Raw genomic sequence first — 17,066 nt, 5'->3', positions numbered from 1 at the left:
ACTTTTGTTCTCGAGCGTTCTGGCCTTCTACCGGTGAGCAAAAGCCAGTCCATCCCACAACTGCTGGTGGGTTCTTTGATTTCAGAAGATTTTTCTATGCGCAAGCGTTTCTCGACGTTCGGACGGCGATATCTTCTCTTGAAGGGCGAGATGAGGTCGCCCTGTCCATTCTTCAAGTTCAAATTTTTCTACCTCGACCGTCATGTAATGTCCGAGATGTCGACCGATTTCAGCACCAGATCACAACGAGTTTTACGACATGACGTCTCTTGCATGATGGGATGAGAAGTATGATACTTACCGCCAAATAAACAACGGGCCAGCAGAGTCTGGATTGACTTCAGCCAGCTGGTGTTCCATCGCCCTTTCATCTCTCACATCCTCAGAATTATCTACTGTACCTTTAGCCTTATTGCAAATTTGTATCTGGTCGGGTCTCTGAGCGAAACTGTTTTCTTTTTTCTCATATTGGAGGGGTGGGGGGAGATACGCAGAACTTGTACACAAGCGGGCTGGCTGTCGTGACTTTTTGATTGTTTAATGTGAATCCGAGTTTAACTTCATCACGACGTGAGGGTACCTCGGCGAGGGGAATGTGATGTAAAACTTCACGGAAGCTTGTCTAAGTTCTTCTGGACAACATCTCTTTCCGGCCATAAATCAATTAGCCACAATTCCCTTTTTTTAAAAAAAGAATAAAAACGTGAAGATTGGCTTTTCTTCCTCAATATCGGCCTAGTCTGATCTGAGGTCCATACCCTTTCGGTGCTGACATCTTCAATAAATCTTAAATTACATTACAAAGTAACATACATATATCTTACCGGTCTGGACATCTCTGCCGATTTCCACTCCGTATGTACAATGTGGTATTACCACATGCCGCCCTCGTGTGCAATCCGGTCTATGACCCAGGTATCCCAAGCTCGATCGACCCTCCACCGGCCTCCAAAGTCGACTGTAGCCAACCATCACGGCACCAACACGCTCCTAACAGTACAACTCTTCCCGTCAGGACACACCCCTGTCCTGGTCAAGCCCTTGTCACGCGGACCCGTGGGTCCAGCAACGTACTTTCTCTCTCCAAACACATCAATCTGTCCCGGGGTATTGTCAGGAAGCTGATTATCTCCCCAAGACCCCGCGAAATTCAACCACCCCACGGGATCGACACCATTATAGGCCTCGAACACGCCCGTCGCATTGTCAAAGCCGTAGACATACGCGTCGGCCACCGGGTCCCACAGCACTCCCCGGTCGGTGTGATCAGTCAGGGGCCCGGCGAGGGTATTCAGGTTGGGAATCGTATGATCGTGCGGTCCTGGGATTGCGTAGTTCGCGTGCGTCCCGTTGGCTACGTACACGAGGGGCCTAACGCCGTCGGGGCCCTTTTGCGTCGCGGCGTAAGTGAAGGCCTCTCCGCCGCTGTGCTGCGAGTAATACACGGCCGTCGGGGCGCCGTCGACGAACCGCACCATGGTGTGTTCCCAGTCGCCCACGTGGTCGCCGAACTCGAGCGCCGGCAGCCCGAGGACCCAGTTCCCCTGGTTGTAGGCGTAGAAGTAGAAGTAAAACGCGTCAAGGACCCCGTTGGGCTTGGACACGGTCACAACCGCGCAGCCGACGATTGAAGGCGTGCTGCCGTCGGATTGGGGACGGGAGCCTCTGAACCAGGATGGAAGGGCCCGGATACCCTCGTCAGAAGTCAGGTACACATCTGTGCCGCCACCGGAAAAGGAGTTCAGAGTGTCGATGTTGGACAAGGTCAACGGGGCTGGAGGCGTGATGGTGTTTCCAGACCCGTCTTCAGGATAGGTATGGGCGATTTGCGCTCCTATGTCGCTGGGGAAGTATATCTCTGAAGAGCAGAGGTATGCCAGGGGTGCTGGATGTAGATAAGAAGTTAGCAATGCTTGATTCCACCCCGCGCCTTTAGATCGCGTGTAGTAGAAGTAATAGTTATGCAGCCTACCATATCGCCGTACAAAGTCTGGAACGTCTCGCTTCTGAATATTACCCAGAGAGCTCCCCAAGGGAAAGGAAAAGGATAAACTTGCAAGCAGCAAAGGAACGAAACATAAACGAAACATCGTGATTCAGCTCAGCGGGCACAGGGACAGGGAACGAGCGCTGAGCAGATCCATCAAAGACGGCGTTTGGAAGCCCTTTAAGTATAGAAATAAGTCAACATTCGATGGGTCCGGGTATCTAGGTATTTAGTATTGAACACAATACCATCAAGAGGCTCTCAGCAAATCATAGACAGGCGCATAGTTACTGCACAAACCCCTTGTGATCATCTCGAGGCCAGTGGTCATGCGGTAAAAGCGTATCAGCGTCTGAGAAGAGCAAAATGACCGAAGTCGAAAGCGGTAGATGAAGACGGCGCATGGTTTCTTTGGACGTAGCCTTCAATGTTCTTGAATTTCCAATTCATAAGAACCAGGGTATGACCTCGACGTGGTTAGATGAACGTCGCTTCGACGTGAAGCTCGCATCAGGCAATCTCCGACGTCACCACCAATCAACGTGCAGCTATAAACGACCATGTGAAAATCGGTTCAGGAGAAAGGAAAAGCGACGTGAATACAGTCCCAACGTGCCTGCCGAAGCCCTTTCCATTCGTAGACCTCTCTGAAAACGCAAATAACCAATTTGATCAGTGGACTCACCTCGGACATTGTCGAGGATGATCATGGGTTTGTGATTGTCTGTATCATTTTGCAATGATGGCAGAGTATTATGCTGCGGTGTTTTGGGTTATCACGCCGCAGCTTCCAAAGAAGTCTATCCTTGGGAACGGTTCAGAGATGCGCACACAGAAGCAGGGCGAAAGAGCTGCCACCAGTTTGGTCAAGGTCGATATGATCTTCCAGTGTTCTTTGCTATCGATAACGACCGTGTGATCAAATATGTACAATGGAGTCTGCTTAGGCTATTTGTGTCTTGGACTTCAACCTCAATCTTACTCCGGCCTGTACTGGAGTTTCCATCTACCAGACTGTCTTGTGGCCAAAAAGCATGCGGGTCATGCCGTACACCGAGTACGTCAAAGAGCCGATCAACAAGGTGTAATATGGGTAAAGGATGTATGGGCTTCGTGACGTCTAGAGCATCAGAAAAGTCAGCAAGCTCAATGACATTGTGTAACATCAACAGGAAACCCCGGAACGAAGGGGATCAAATACGGCCCGGATAAGCGGATATCAGAAAGACGCCCTTCCCAGGCACTATCACGGAGCTGTGGTCGAGTTTCGCGGAGCCATGTCGATGTTTTTGGTGCGACGCATACGGCAATCATCAAGAATCTTTCGGTTCCTGGTTGCGCAGACATAATCTTGGAGAAAACCAAGTGCGCATGAAGTAATGCAGCGTGGCAATGTCGGGATCGAATGTGCAAGGCTGAGCACTTAATGCTGGCCATTCTGAAGTAGCACCATATCCAGCTCTACTCTTTCATCGGTCCGGCAGCCACTCGAAGCACGCATTGACGGATTTTGGGGCATGCATAGATCCATCACTAACCTTCCACCATTGTCTTTTTCCATCGTGGTTCTGGAAGAGGCGTTGGTAATAGGGCACTCGGTTCTCGCGCATGACAAAGCTGTACACACACTCAAGTCAGCATGGTTTCTCCTTTTCATGCTTCGTGAACGACTGGATGGTCGAGGGAGTGGTGGTGTAGAGAAGCTGGAGAGGAATGACTGACCCTTTCATTTGAGCTGGGGTTTGACGGAACATGCGGGCTCGGGTGGCCTGCATCATGCGGGCAGCTGTAGGAGTAACCATGTTGTCGTCTCGGAAGGTTGGACTCGGTTATACTGAATGTTGACAATGTGCAGCTTGAAAGATCAACTGAAGTAGCCGTGAAGTTGAGGTTCAGCAGACGGAAAGCTTGTGCCAAGCCGAAAGCTACAACACGTGACTCCCCGTATTGCTCGTAATCAAGTCTCCTGATCCTTTTTGCAAACTCATACAACCACATTGGGCATCGTACAAGATGCATCTTGCATCAGTAAAGCCTTCCTTTTGACATTTCAACGCTCTCCGAGAGTGTCGTCCTCGACATTGATCTGATTCGCTACATGCGATTAGCCACACGAGGTCTTCTCAGACGGCCTACTACTCTTCTTCTCTGCGCGCCTCGGTTTCGAGAAAGTGCTTGTGCCAAAGACCACGTTCTCTCCAAATCCACCCGAGGATTCTTCGGGGGTCGGCCTTGGGATGGCACCTGTAGACGGCATTACTCAGCCTCTCCCACCCCTGGGATCAATCTCCCTGCCCGAGAGCAAGAGTTAGAGTCTGGTGCTCACGCTCCCTGTGGAAACGATCCGCGAGGCAGAGAATGGGACTCCTTGCTTGACGAGGCATTCATTTACGGCATTCGCACTAAAGAACAACTATGCTTCGAAGCGGATATTGGCCATCAGCGAGAGGTTGGATCCCGCTTGATTGACAAGCCAACGCACCGTCAGAATATAGAGTTATGGCATCTCTTGACCCGAGTGCAAGCTCTCATGAATGGGCACGAAGGCATCAAAGCCGTTTGGCGTGGAGCAATCTATCGCGGAGACTCTCTTCGCTTCGACAATAAGGATCCTTTCGTGAATGCTTTGTGGTTCACATTTCTTTCGGCTGGGACCAATGATTACCTTTTTCTCGCCCAAATGTGCAAAATTGCTCTCAGATACAAGGCGGACAGGCCGGCTTTCTTTTCCGAGGTTGTGGATGCGAGTCTAGAAGGTGAACAACCAGAAAATGCCTCGAAGATCGCAAGGTGGTTACTGGAGCCTCAGTATCGCCTTTATCGGGGCCGACAAGATCTCTTAAGCGCATTTTCGGCAGCTTGCCGTTCAAAAACATCAGCTCTTCGCGAGTTTTGCAAAATCTACGATCTAGTCCCAAATGCGCATATCTATGACGATATTATCGCTGAACTTTGGGAATCTAGTCGTGCTTCTGATGCTTTCGAGGTACATGCCTATTTGATATCAAAACGAGATCTACCCTCTGATTTCGAGGTCCTCGTACCGTTCATCAGGCACCTGGCGGCTCACGATAAACAGCTCGGCAGCTTCCTGGGACCACTTAGTGCGGCCGGTGCTTCGTTTGAAGCACAGGCGCGCCGAGAATGGTCGCGAGCAAGAAGGAAGGTGATAGGCTTCTCTCCTGGCAGCATGGATGTCGTGTCTAGCAATACCTTAGGCACTGCGCCCAAGAAGTTGAGCGACGAATTTATAGCTCGAGCTTTCGCTACCCGAGCATTTTCCTTTGATTTTGCGGTCAATAGTCTAAGGCTTATTGGCTTAATCGAAGTTGGACCCCTCGCCGTCCGAGAAATAGCGAGCACGGCACCAGACAACGCTAGATTGCAGGCTAGGTTTGAGAAGTTGAAGGAACTTGAAATCGATACCGGATCGTCCTCATTTGTACAGATCATCAAAAAATTGTGCTACTCGGGACAATGGGAAATGATCCAAAACATCCTCAACACAGACATGCATCATGAAGTCTTCGAGGACTTGGAGTTGCAGAAGCAACTCTTGGTAGAGTACTGTCGAATCAAGGATTGGAAGCAGATCAATCGCACTTTGACAATACTTTGTCACGGAGAATTCAATGAAGAAGCCAAACTGCGATCTGCAGTGCTAATGGTCAAATCGATGCTGCAGATTGGTGACTGGCCTGCGGCTGCCTCCCTCTTGAGGAACCTCCCAAAGGGTCGCAAGGACATTACTGCGGCGCTTCCATCAGACGTCACTGAGATGTTACGAGCCAAAAATATGGCCGAACTTCTTCGTTCCACAGGGGTGGATCAGACCGCCTTTGTGACGGGGTTGCTTCAAGATCTGCTGGTTTCTGGTTTCTCCTTTCCAGTGAAGTACTGGCGAGTTTCTTTAAGGGCTTTGGGTCAGACAGGCCGTCTCCGAGAACTCGAGGCTCTCATATACTGGCTAGCAGAAGTCTACAGAGCAAATGGCCTGTACGAACAGGAACATAACACCACCCTACCCCAACGCAACTCCGATTTGGATGAGTTATTCAACGAAACATTCCAAATGGCTTTGGTAAGATGGTGCTTCAAGCCTCGCAGAGGGATGCGCAAGGTATCGCCTGAGCAATGTCTACGCTGGACTCGCATTCTGAAAAGGCTCCGCGACAACTATGGTGTGCAGATTCGGGAGCATCGTATTCGTTGGGCCTACATATACAGTCTCCGCTGGATATTTGGTCCTGGCATGTTGTCGAAACCACAAGGATGGATGCGACGGTACCGCACAATTGCTCTCAAGCGCTACTGGAATATGTACGACAAGATGTGGGACATGAAACCGGCTAGAATCATTGACGCATATGACCGAGTTGAGGTCGTCCTTCGAGGCGGGAAGCCGAGGGCTAGCAGAGATCGTGGCCAGCAACGGGGTTTACCTTTTCGAGAAGCCCCTGCCAAGGTAATGCCGCAAGATGTTGTTCAGTACATGGATATTTTCCATCCATCTTGGGACGATTATAGAAAGTGAATAGAGTAGACAAATGAAGTCAATAGAACAAATTGCATGGTGAATCAAGATGGCCTTTGTACTGCCACCTGTCACAAAGCGGCGGCACAAGATTTCCGCCAAGAGCTCACTCCCACTGCTGTGAACATCACAGAAAATCACGCCGCTTCAGTCATTTTCAGTTTCCGGGCAACGAGGCGGTCACGGCATCATCCGACGCTAACGCCAATAGGCTAGACTTTGGATCTGTCACGTTAACACGTCCCTGACCGGTGAGCCTCTCCTTCATTGTTAAAATATTGCAAGAAAATAGGCCGAACGTCGAGATGGCGGATCCTGAGGCTCTGAGCGTACTCGAAAACCAGCAGCGGCCTTGCCGCCGCCTGGAAAAGACGTATGGCAAAAAGAAAGGGTCTTGGGCGCCGTCGAGGGACATACACTATGATCTTTTTGGAGGGGGCGATGAGAACGCGATCGTTGAGAAGATGGATCAACTGACAGTCAAAGAGCATTCAGTCAAGCCGAGTTTGCCTACTGTAGAGAAAGCCCTAGAGTCAACACAAAAGCAAAAGGCACCGACGAGACACAATCCACATCTTCGAGGACGACGGAAACCAACGTCAAAGAAAATGGCGGTTAGTCACCAGGAAACAACCCTCCTCGCTGGACAGGATATATCTCAGATGCTAACTCGGCCTTGATATAGACACTTGGTCCGAACAAGATGCAATCTCTTGCTCCTCTCCTCTCACTTGTGGATCGAACAGTCCAAGACTTCCAGGAGTTTGGTAGAAGCATGGGGCGGAACTTTGTTTGCACCAAACTCGGTGAAGGAGCATTCGCAGATGTCTTTGAACTCAGACCCAAAGACCCCGACGAAGCCATCAAAGTTGAAGAGCGTGGAGGATTGGTCATAAAAGTCATTCCCTTCAGCGTGGAGAAGTCAACCGACACAGACGACATTGTGGACTTGGATTCGATCACCCGAGAAGTTCAGCTCCTCCTTGCTCTCGACCGTGTGCATGGTTTTGCAAGATGTCGAGGCGTCCACGTTGTTAGCGGCAGCTATCCCGATGTGCTTCTCGAAGCGTTCCGCAACTTCAAAGCCACAGGCACCCCGGACGCACAGAACCGAGACCCGACCGAAGCTTTTAGCTCTGACCAGACGTACGTTCTCATCGAAATGGACCATGCCGGAAAACAAATGGGCAGCTTCCCAACCCTCTCAGCGTTCCAAGCATATGACATCTTCTGGAAGACGGCCATGATTCTCGCTAGTGCCGAAGAATCAGTCGAATTCGAACACCGAGACCTGCACACCGGCAACATCTGCTGCAAGCCACGAGTGTTGAACGGCCCAACCGATATTGAGGAAGAGGTTGTCCAGAGCATGACGGAAGAACCAAAAGCCAGACTAGGCCTCTCGAACCTCCACATCACAGTCATCGACTATACCCTTTCCCGCGCCAAGGTCCAAAGGGAGACTGGGGAGGAGGTCATTATCGCCGACCCAATAAAATATTGGGAAGACAATGACATCGTCGGCACCAACGCGTCTGACCAGCGCCAATTCAACACCTATCGAAAGGTGAGAGACTGGGCCAGGGCGGTTGAAGCCAAGGTGGAAGCCCTGGCAGAAATGGACGAGGACAGTGGTGGAGTCGGTGTCAGCCTGGAAAAGGTCGACAAGTACCAACGGTTCCTACCCAAGACCAATGTCATGTGGCTTTGGTACTTGGTCAAGGAGCTGTTGGCGAGGAAGGGGCGGGCGGTGGCTGGAAGCAGCGGCGCTGCCAGGAGACTGCAGACGGCCCTCTGGCGGAAGCTGGAGACGGTGTCGCTTTACCTCGACGCCGTCCCCACGCTGATGCCAGAGGACGTTGCTGAGCTCCTGGCGAGCGCCATTGGCTTTGGCTGGTTGAGCCAGGAGGACGTGGCCGCGTACAAGGCCGAGTTGGAGGAGTAGGTGGTGGTGGAGGGGGTTGGGAGGTAGAAGAGGGTATGTGGCGAGCGGGTGCGTGGGTGGTTGTGTGAGTCTGTTTGTTTGAGCATAGCGAAGCATAGCATAGCATGGGCGTTTAGAAGGGGCGGGCGATCAGAGCCCAAGTATGACTGTTGAGATGTCTCATACCCAACCTGTAGTTTTCGATTTCTTTTGAGACTTTTTGCCGAGTCAGCTGCGCACAGATGGCCCGTCTTTGACAAAGAACAATCATCCCACCTTTGAAACGTGTTTAGAATATCCTTGTACACGTACAGGATCAATCTATCACGCTTCGTCCATGTTCCATCCATCTCGGTCGCTCTTCAGACTCAGCTCAGGTGCACATCAGTTGCACGACGCCGGACAACTCACTGAGATTGGTGAGCACCTCAAGTTCAGACTGCTGTACTACAAACTTCAAAAGGGGCCTACAGTCAGCGTGTAACTGGGAACAAGGACCACGTCAAGATCTTGGTGACACCGCGACAAGAGTGTCTTGAGGTTTCAAGGTCACCATGAATACCCGGTGGAGGGGATTGCGATAGGTCTTCCTTCGAGGATGTTCCAATGAACATCCCTATTCTTCTCTCTCTGGGAGTGAAAGCTCTGGATGTCCTATGGTTGTGGCGTACATGCTTCCACTCGCCTTCGCATTCAGCAACGGTGAGTGAGAGGATCAAACATCGACACAGCACTGTCCCGGTGTATGCTTGGTATTGACGAGCACTAGAACGGGGACAAAGTGTAACTCAACTCTACCAAAGAAGAGATTGACCTATGGATCGATAAGGTAGCTGAGATAATACTTGTAGCTCAATAGGAGCAAAGGATGCCCATATACCCCACCGTTGTTATTCTACGGTGCAACGTACGACATATATTAGGTCTCATGACCCGCATCCTCCTTCGGCTGCACCCTATCGCCATGTGCCAACAACGTGATACACCCGACGGTGGCAACGGAGCGCATCTTGTGACTACCTGATCCCGTGGGAGTACAGATAGGTGGATGACTTGGTCCTCGATATGACATCGTAGCCAATCGACCATATATATACGACGACGGGCCGCGCCCGTTCATTTCCATGCATGCCCACGCTCACTGATCCCGAACACCAAGCAATCGAACTACAAGAGCTGTCCGGGATGGGCTGGATAAAGAGTATCTTCGCGCCAAGGCAGGACTATGAGCCTCTTCAGGATGGCGGGGAAAGAGACGACGTGAGCAGCACACACGATGATGATGATGATGCCGAGCGCGATGTGATAGATGGCTCTGCGTTCTCGTGGCTCGAGTATGGCATCTTTCTGCTTCTGGGAATTGCAATGTTGTGGGCATGGTATGTTGATTGTCCACCGCCTCTGGCAGACATTACAGGGTCTCTAACGCATACGTTTAGGAACATGTTCCTTGCTGCCGCATCGTATTTCGAGAACCGCTTTCGCACGAGTCCATGGATCCTCAACCACTTCCAGGCCGCCGAGATCTCAGTCTCGACCGTCACAAATCTGGTGTCGATGATAGTATTGGCGGAGCTACAAAAGGGGGCGTCATATCCCAAGAGAATTTCAAGCTCGCTGCTCATAAATACCGCTGTGTTCGGGATCCTTTCCCTTTCAACGCTAGTCCATGCGCCTGCAGGAGTATACTTTGGGTTCCTGCTCCTTGCGATTTTCTTCGCGAGCTTCTCTACAGGCCTCATACAGAATGGGCTCTTCTCGTTCGCGTCAGGGTTTGGGAGGAGCGAATATACACAGGCCATCATGACTGGCCAAGCCATCGCGGGAGTACTGCCGCCGCTGGCACAAATTGTTTCGGTCCTGGTGGTACCTCCAAAGCAGTCAGACAACGCAGACAGTGCGGATGTTTCGCCCACTTCGGCGCTGATATACTTTTTGACGGCGACAATGATTTCTATGGTGTCTCTACTGGCGTTCTTCTACCTCTTGGGGCGCCATCCACACCACAGGAACCTTCCCTCAGCGGCAAAAGCCGCAGTCGACGACGAAGCATCTGAAAGAGACGTGCTTGCGGACAATGGCAGAATCACCACGAGCAGCCAGACCGAGAGTGGAGCTGGCGAACGTCCAGCAGTTCCTCTCAGCACTCTTTTCCGCAAATTGCCATTCCTATCGGCAGCAGTCTTCGTCTGCTTCGCAGTCACCATGGTCTTTCCGGTCTTCACTGCGTCTATCCGTTCTGTCGGTGGAGTCGATGCTGCCATTTTTGTGCCTGTGGCTTTTTTGGTCTGGAACCTGGGAGACTTGCTCGGGCGACTGTCAACATTGTGGAAGCGGATTTCGCTCCTGCACTATCCATTTGCACTCTTCTGTCTGGCCATGGCGAGACTGCTCTTCATTCCACTCTACTTCTTGTGCAATATCAAAGGGAAAGGAGCTGTTTTGAGCAGCGATTTCTTCTATTTGGTCATTGTGCAATTTTTCTTCGGCCTCACCAACGGGTATCTTGGCAGCGAGTGCATGATGGGTGCTGGAGAATGGGTCGCGCCAGATGAACGTGAGGCCGCTGGAGGCTTTATGGGACTCATGCTCGTTGGTGGACTCACCGTTGGCAGTCTGCTCAGCTTCTTGCTTGGCGACGTGTAGAGATTGTTGAGACATGTCTCGGGCGCTGCCGACACGTTGATGTTGGTGGTGGCGCTGCGAAGGTCGCTGAGTCGCGTTGCAAGGAATTACAAAAATAGACTCAGCCTCGCTGTCAGACGTATAGTAGTTTAATTTTGCGTGTCATGATAGAATGCGATTTTAACGATGTCTTAAACTTGGACCGCTCACAGTCCCGTACCAGTTTGCTCGGGCCAGTCTACTAGCCTTGTGAATGCATTGATTTGGTGCGATTGCTTGTGCTTGGCGGATCAGCTGAATGACGTCCTTTCCTACAATATCCTCAGCCTGGTGGGGGCGGGGGAACGCCTGGTGGCCTAAGGAGCCCCTGAATCCTTCCTTCCTCACCAAGTCCATCACTAGTAGGTCTGTGAACTCACGGGCATGGACTATCAGGTGGCCGTACACAGATTGGGGTCGGCTGTCCCTCGAGCACTTCTCCTTAAGACGACGACTCATGCTGTACAACAATAATTACGGCGCATGGAAACAAGATATCAGACGAAGATCAAATGGCAATCGTGATGTGATAGAGCAGACACAGGCAGCCTCGTGGCCCCTCGAAGGAACCAACGCAGTTGATTGACTGCAGTAGTGTCGTGGTGACAGTGGGCGACCATCATCCATCGAGCCAGACGCGAAGGGTTCTATATCTGGGTTGGTTGGTCCATCGAATGTATCGAATTCTTCTGACTGTCAAGGACTCCGACGACTTTGTTGTTGGGCTGCCGATGACCTGTCAGCTCATTCAATAGCAATGATCATCGTCGTTGGCGCTGTCACGGAGTTGCCTTGGCGAAGGTGAATGAATCACCAGGCTCGGTGTTCGCAGGCGACACTGCTCGTACTCGTTTGTGAGGTGTCAGAAGCCCATGGCGGGAGCAATCAAAACAAATCACGTGTCAACAGCGGTTAGCGCCGGAGTGTCGGCGAGCGGAAAGTCCGTAGCGCGTCAACCTTAGTCAACGCGCGGTGGACTAACATTCAGGCACACCAATCATAGAGCGAATCTTTCTGCAGCGTTAATCCCTGCGCAATGCCAGGTACGGCTGGTCCTTCAAGGCTCCCCCAAGTCCCCCTCTCAGTGCGGCTTCCAATAGCCTCGCATCACATCCCCTTCAGCCCTTGCAACCCTCTGGAGGTTTGCAGAGGAGGTGCAGGCTGAAACGCTGTTGATCCCCGTGAAATTGCACAGAGCAAATTGCTGAGATCAATGGGTGGTGCTACTCATACTCGCATCGTGGCCATCATACTCCGTACCGCGCACTGGGAACCCGACACGCAGAAACGCAGCCACAAAGACTCCTGACAAGAGGCGCACCAGCCAGGAAGATCAGCGGCAATCGGACGGTTCTTGGCTTGGCTGACTTTTCCCGTGCCGCCAGTCATCCTCCCGCCTCCGTCCAAGTACTGTGGCCAAAGGAAGAGTTCTCAACTTCCAAGAGGTAGGAAGCGCTGCCCAGGCGTCGATCGAAGCCTGTACCTTGTCAAACAGACCTTGGTACCACCACTCATCCACTGGGAGATGCGCTGGGTGCACAGACTGGAATTCAAGAGGAACCTGAGGGACTCGAATCCCCCCGGCCTTTGGGTCACCAATGCACCCCCTGCATCCAATCACCAAGCCTTGTCACGCTTTCAGCTATGGCTGTTTTACACTTTTGCGCTTGCGAATACACTCTCTGTGGCTCTCTGTGGTCTGTTACTATTCTTTTCTCCAGCCTGACAAACAGGTAAATTCAGCAGCAGATCCATCTCCCGTCTCCACCAGCCAATCTCTATCCCCAACTCAGCGTTTCAGGACTCCAGGAACAGGCGCCCCAGCCAATGCGGGCTAGTCACTTGCATCTGCAGCTCTGCGCCATTTGATGTTATTCTCCGTCGCGCCGTGCTGGCGTTGTGACCATTTGACCAGGCCCGAAACTGATCAAAGCACCCCCGACTGGGAGGGTCCCGAAAGTTCAGCTACAGCCCATTGTACACTGCGCGTGTCATTTTCATGAGAGCCACTCAACTACTCCGTACTGTACTTCTTTCCAACAGTTCTTCTACACCTTGCTTCCTTGAACCTGTGCTCCGTATTATTAGACAAGTGCTTACGACACTCTTTCCCGTGCTCTCCTTGTTCCTTCTCCCTCAGACAAGTCATTACCGCTTCCTCCGTCGATCCTACTATTATTTACTTCCTGGTCCTGCTCGCCCTCCTCCATTACCACACCTCCTCTGCAATCACTTCCCTCCATACCGATCCTCGTCCCAAGAGCACCTCATTCTCTTCTCTTTCGCTGGACGAAGACGCCGGGTCGACTTAGATCTGTACAAAGAAGAAAAGAAGAAAAGACGGGACACAAAACCATCTACGTCCCGTTCTCTTCCAGCACGCAGCATCCCGTCCTTCTTTCCTGGTTCTACTCGACAAAGATGTCTCGACGCCAGACTCCAACAGCCTTTGTGGCACTGCTTCTAACTAGCCTATCCCACACGGCACTAGCAATGCCAGTATCTCGCCTCTACAGGCGCGACATGAGCACCGGTGCCAAAGCTGGTCTCGGTGTGGGCATCGCTGTTGCAGCAGTCCTCGTCATCCTCATGATTACTTTCTTCGCCATCCACCTCCGCCGTTCTCGTCACTTGGCACGAATCAATCAAGAGCGAGCTATCCTCGCAGGAGAAAAGAACGCGGACGGTTCGGACAAGGTCGACAAGTTCGCTCCAGAGGCACCGAAAGCAGGCGGCATACCCAAACGAAACAAGTCGGTCAAGGACCGCCTCATGGGGCCCATGTACCGAGGCAGCACCATCGATCTTATGCCTGTCCCAAGAGCACACACGAACGGCGCGAACCGACAGAGCACCATGACTCTGGGTGACGGAGACTCATTCATCAACAAGCCATGGGCCAAGGGTGACAGCTCACCCCGACCGAGTTTCAGTAGCAAGCGAGCGACCAGAATGATGATGATGATGTGAACAGACTGAGTGTGTGTGCATCTCAGTGCATCATTTTTGTGTATTTGAGTCGAGTCTACATTTAACCAATTTATACTATACCCTGTTTGAACCCTTGGGCATTGCGCCATACACTCTGTATCTTGTCATGGGGCCAGAGAGAGAGACACTTTGCAAGAAAATCTTTTCTGTTCTTGATTGTGTTAGGCGCAGGAAGGTGCTTGGGCGTTTTTTTTTTCTCATTTTGTTGAGTGTTGGAACGAGAAAACTGTATGGACCCGAACAACAATGTTGGTGGCATGGCTCGGCGGGCTTCACTCAGATCGATTTGACCGTTTGGTGGTCTCTGGTTGCGAAGAAGAAAAGGAACTCTTGTGAAAGAACGTGGCCGCGGCTGCGTGACGGAACACTTCTGGCAACCCAATATGTTGGTACCATGTATCACGGACGGGATGGATGGCTCCAGCATATACAATCGGCCTGCGACGACCGAGAGATCTGTCCAAGGAGTTATGGAGTATAAGAGGTGATTGTCTCCGGCATCCAATGGTCAGGTATCAATCCACAAACCTGGCTTCCCGACAGGAAGGATTTGTTTTACATAAGACCTATCTTGATATGGTTGCAGAGTAACCGATCTTTGTACTATCCGTATAGTTTTAACCCCTACCAAATCAAGCAACCTTTGGACTCTTGAAAATTGGATTCGATAATGGGCAAAGGGACTCGGCATTGTCTGGTGTGAGGGATGTCTGTATAAGTGCCTGGTAGGCATTTGCGCATGTTATGGCCGCGCCTGTCAGGACATCTTTATTCACAGGACTATTCTGGTAGTAGTTCAGAAGTACGATTGCGTGTTACATGAAGTAGGGAGGAAATCCATGCCGAAAGAGACTCCGGAAGAGACATGGGATGGATAAGAATATGGATCGAGCTCGTAACAATCTCCACGTATGTTAGAGCTTCCTATTCGTTCCTTCAGGTAGTTTACTCCATACGCCCTCATTACTCCGTACTAAATACTCCATATTTTCTCAGCGTTCCATGATGAGTCTCCCAACCAAGAGTACAGGTAGTTCCCTAGGCATGTCTTGGGCCGGCTTGTCGTAGGTAGAAATAGATACTTGGTCCCGTAACTCCATGCTGTACATACCAACTTCCAATTTGTCGATATTTCATTTCTCGTCAACGTTTGTCTCTCATCCTCGATACCAACCATACAAACCACACTCCTAAATTGGTCTCTTCAGGGTACCTAGGTACAATATATACAAATATATATATGCCTGGACTTTCTTGAACAATACGCATACATCATCTTCACGCGACATACACCGCTAAGCGCATGTTGCTTCCTTTCAAACAAAAGAGAGGAAGAATAAGGAGAAGGATCTATACACTGTACCTCTGAGTCAGGAAACTCTGGTGGCCAGACAAGAAAAACAAATGCCATACCAACAACAAAAGCTAAAGGTCGCCATCGCCGGCCTGGGCCGCATGGGCGCCCGTCACGCAAACCATTTCTACGCCCTGACTCCGCGAGCAGATCTCGTCGCCGCCTCGTCGCCCGAAGCCCACGAGCTCGCGGCCGCCGAGGAGAACTTCCCGGGGATCCGAACATACCTCGACTATGACGAGATGCTGGACGCAGAATGTACCCGCGGGTTGGAGGCCGTGGTCGTCGCCAGCGCCACGGCCGTGCATTCGGAACAGGCCATCAAAGCCATCAAGAGAGGGTTGCATGTGCTGTGCGAGAAGCCCCTAAGCACGGGTGTCGAGAAGGTGAGAACAAACACCGTCATCGCCCACCATCACCGCCACACCAACCGGCCGAGGATTTCCTCTGTTGTTGTCTTGTGGTGGGACATGACGGTCACTAACCGAGGTCCCCTTGTAGTCGCAAGCCGTCGTCGACGCGTACGCTTCATCGCTTCAACGGTACCCGTCGCAGAAGGTCGTCTGCGGGTTCTCGCGCCGCTTCGACGCCTCGTACCGCGACGCCCACGAAAAGATGAGCGCCGGCCTGATCGGCGTCCCGGCCGTGTTTCGAAGCCAGACGTGCGACAAGCTCGACCCGACGGGGTTCTTCGTCGAGTACGCCCAGTTCTCCGGCGGCATCTTCGTCGACTGCTCGATCCACGACATTGACTTGGCCCTGTGGTTTTTCGGCGAGGACAGCCGCGTCAAGAGCGTGACCGCGGTTGGCATCACGGCCGTCGAGCCGGGCCTGAGAAAGTACAACGACCGCGACAATGCGCTGGGCCTGGTGGAGTTTTATGGAGGCAAGATCGCACAGTTGTTTTGTTCGAGGATGATGGCCGCTGGACAGGAGGATTGTAAGTGTGACGACGCGCGCCACCACCTCCACGTTTCCCGAAGAAAGCCTTTTTACCCACATCGAGTTAAAACTCACTTGTTTGGTTTTTTGTTCCCCAGACTTTCTTTGGTGTTTTTGCTCTTCATGACTTGTTCTTCTCCCCGGGTGTTCGTTCTCCATGACTGACTTTCTCGGGTGTGTCTGCTTTTTTCCTTTTACAGCCACCGAGATCACAGGCACAAAGGGAAAACTGGCAATCAATACGCAACCGCTAACCAACCTGGTCAACATCTACGAACCGACCGGCATCCGACGCGAGATCCCACCGCACTACTACGGCCGATTCAGAGACGCGTTCATCACCGAGGCCAACGAGTTCACGGCGTGTTGTCTGGACGACCTGCCTCTGCCTATGAAGCTTGAAGGCGCCGTGACCGCCGTGAGGATCGGGTGTGCGTTGCAAGAGGCCTTGATCAGCGGGAAGAAGATCGAGTTCAACGAGGATGGTTCCAGGGTGGTGGTGGACTCTGCCGGTGAGCTTAGGGCTAGGTTGTGAGGGCATTTCTGCCTGGTCCGGCAGAGAGAAAAGAGAGACGAGAGAAACGGGGGTGGGTGAGGGAGGACTCGTGTGGCAAGGTGGGTCTGTACGATTGATTCAACTCTCGCTGTCGATGTCGTTGTCGAGTTGTGG

The 17,066-nt window shown here is 51.8% G+C and overlaps 6 protein-coding genes across 6 annotated transcripts; 5 read left to right on the top strand and 1 right to left on the bottom strand.

The window, feature by feature from the left end:
• Nucleotides 1-971: 971 nt before the first annotated feature.
• Nucleotides 972-2,090, bottom strand: PV08_05750 (uncharacterized protein; the record flags this gene model as incomplete). Its single annotated transcript, XM_016380089.1, has 1 exon — nucleotides 972-2,090. The coding sequence occupies one exon, from the start codon at nucleotides 2,088-2,090 to the stop codon at nucleotides 972-974; it is 1,119 nt and encodes a 372-aa protein (XP_016235916.1).
• Nucleotides 2,091-4,085: 1,995 nt separating this feature from the next.
• Nucleotides 4,086-6,521, top strand: PV08_05749 (uncharacterized protein; the record flags this gene model as incomplete). The annotated part of the gene is made up of 1 exon (XM_016380088.1): nucleotides 4,086-6,521. The coding sequence occupies one exon, from the start codon at nucleotides 4,086-4,088 to the stop codon at nucleotides 6,519-6,521; it is 2,436 nt and encodes an 811-aa protein (XP_016235915.1).
• A 305-nt stretch (nucleotides 6,522-6,826) lies between these two features.
• PV08_05748 (uncharacterized protein) lies at nucleotides 6,827-8,466 on the top strand (the record flags this gene model as incomplete). The annotated part of the gene is made up of 2 exons (XM_016380087.1): nucleotides 6,827-7,135; nucleotides 7,207-8,466. 2 exons carry the CDS (start codon nucleotides 6,827-6,829, stop codon nucleotides 8,464-8,466), a joined length of 1,569 nt encoding a protein of 522 aa, XP_016235914.1.
• Nucleotides 8,467-9,573: 1,107 nt separating this feature from the next.
• Nucleotides 9,574-11,091, top strand: PV08_05747 (uncharacterized protein; the record flags this gene model as incomplete). Its single annotated transcript, XM_016380086.1, has 2 exons — nucleotides 9,574-9,824; nucleotides 9,885-11,091. 2 exons carry the CDS (start codon nucleotides 9,574-9,576, stop codon nucleotides 11,089-11,091), a joined length of 1,458 nt encoding a protein of 485 aa, XP_016235913.1.
• A 2,439-nt stretch (nucleotides 11,092-13,530) lies between these two features.
• PV08_05746 (uncharacterized protein) lies at nucleotides 13,531-14,079 on the top strand (the record flags this gene model as incomplete). Its single annotated transcript, XM_016380085.1, has 1 exon — nucleotides 13,531-14,079. One exon carries the CDS (start codon nucleotides 13,531-13,533, stop codon nucleotides 14,077-14,079), a length of 549 nt encoding a protein of 182 aa, XP_016235912.1.
• A 1,425-nt stretch (nucleotides 14,080-15,504) lies between these two features.
• On the top strand, nucleotides 15,505-16,931 carry PV08_05745 (uncharacterized protein; the record flags this gene model as incomplete). The annotated part of the gene is made up of 3 exons (XM_016380084.1): nucleotides 15,505-15,840; nucleotides 15,956-16,394; nucleotides 16,597-16,931. 3 exons carry the CDS (start codon nucleotides 15,505-15,507, stop codon nucleotides 16,929-16,931), a joined length of 1,110 nt encoding a protein of 369 aa, XP_016235911.1.
• Nucleotides 16,932-17,066: the final 135 nt, after the last annotated feature.

Source organism: Exophiala spinifera (assembly GCF_000836115.1).
Source record: "Exophiala spinifera strain CBS 89968 unplaced genomic scaffold supercont1.4, whole genome shotgun sequence".
Lineage (NCBI taxonomy): Eukaryota > Fungi > Ascomycota > Eurotiomycetes > Chaetothyriales > Herpotrichiellaceae > Exophiala > Exophiala spinifera.
The sequence above is the reverse complement of the archived record's forward strand: the minus strand, read 5'-3'. Positions and strand labels throughout refer to the sequence as shown.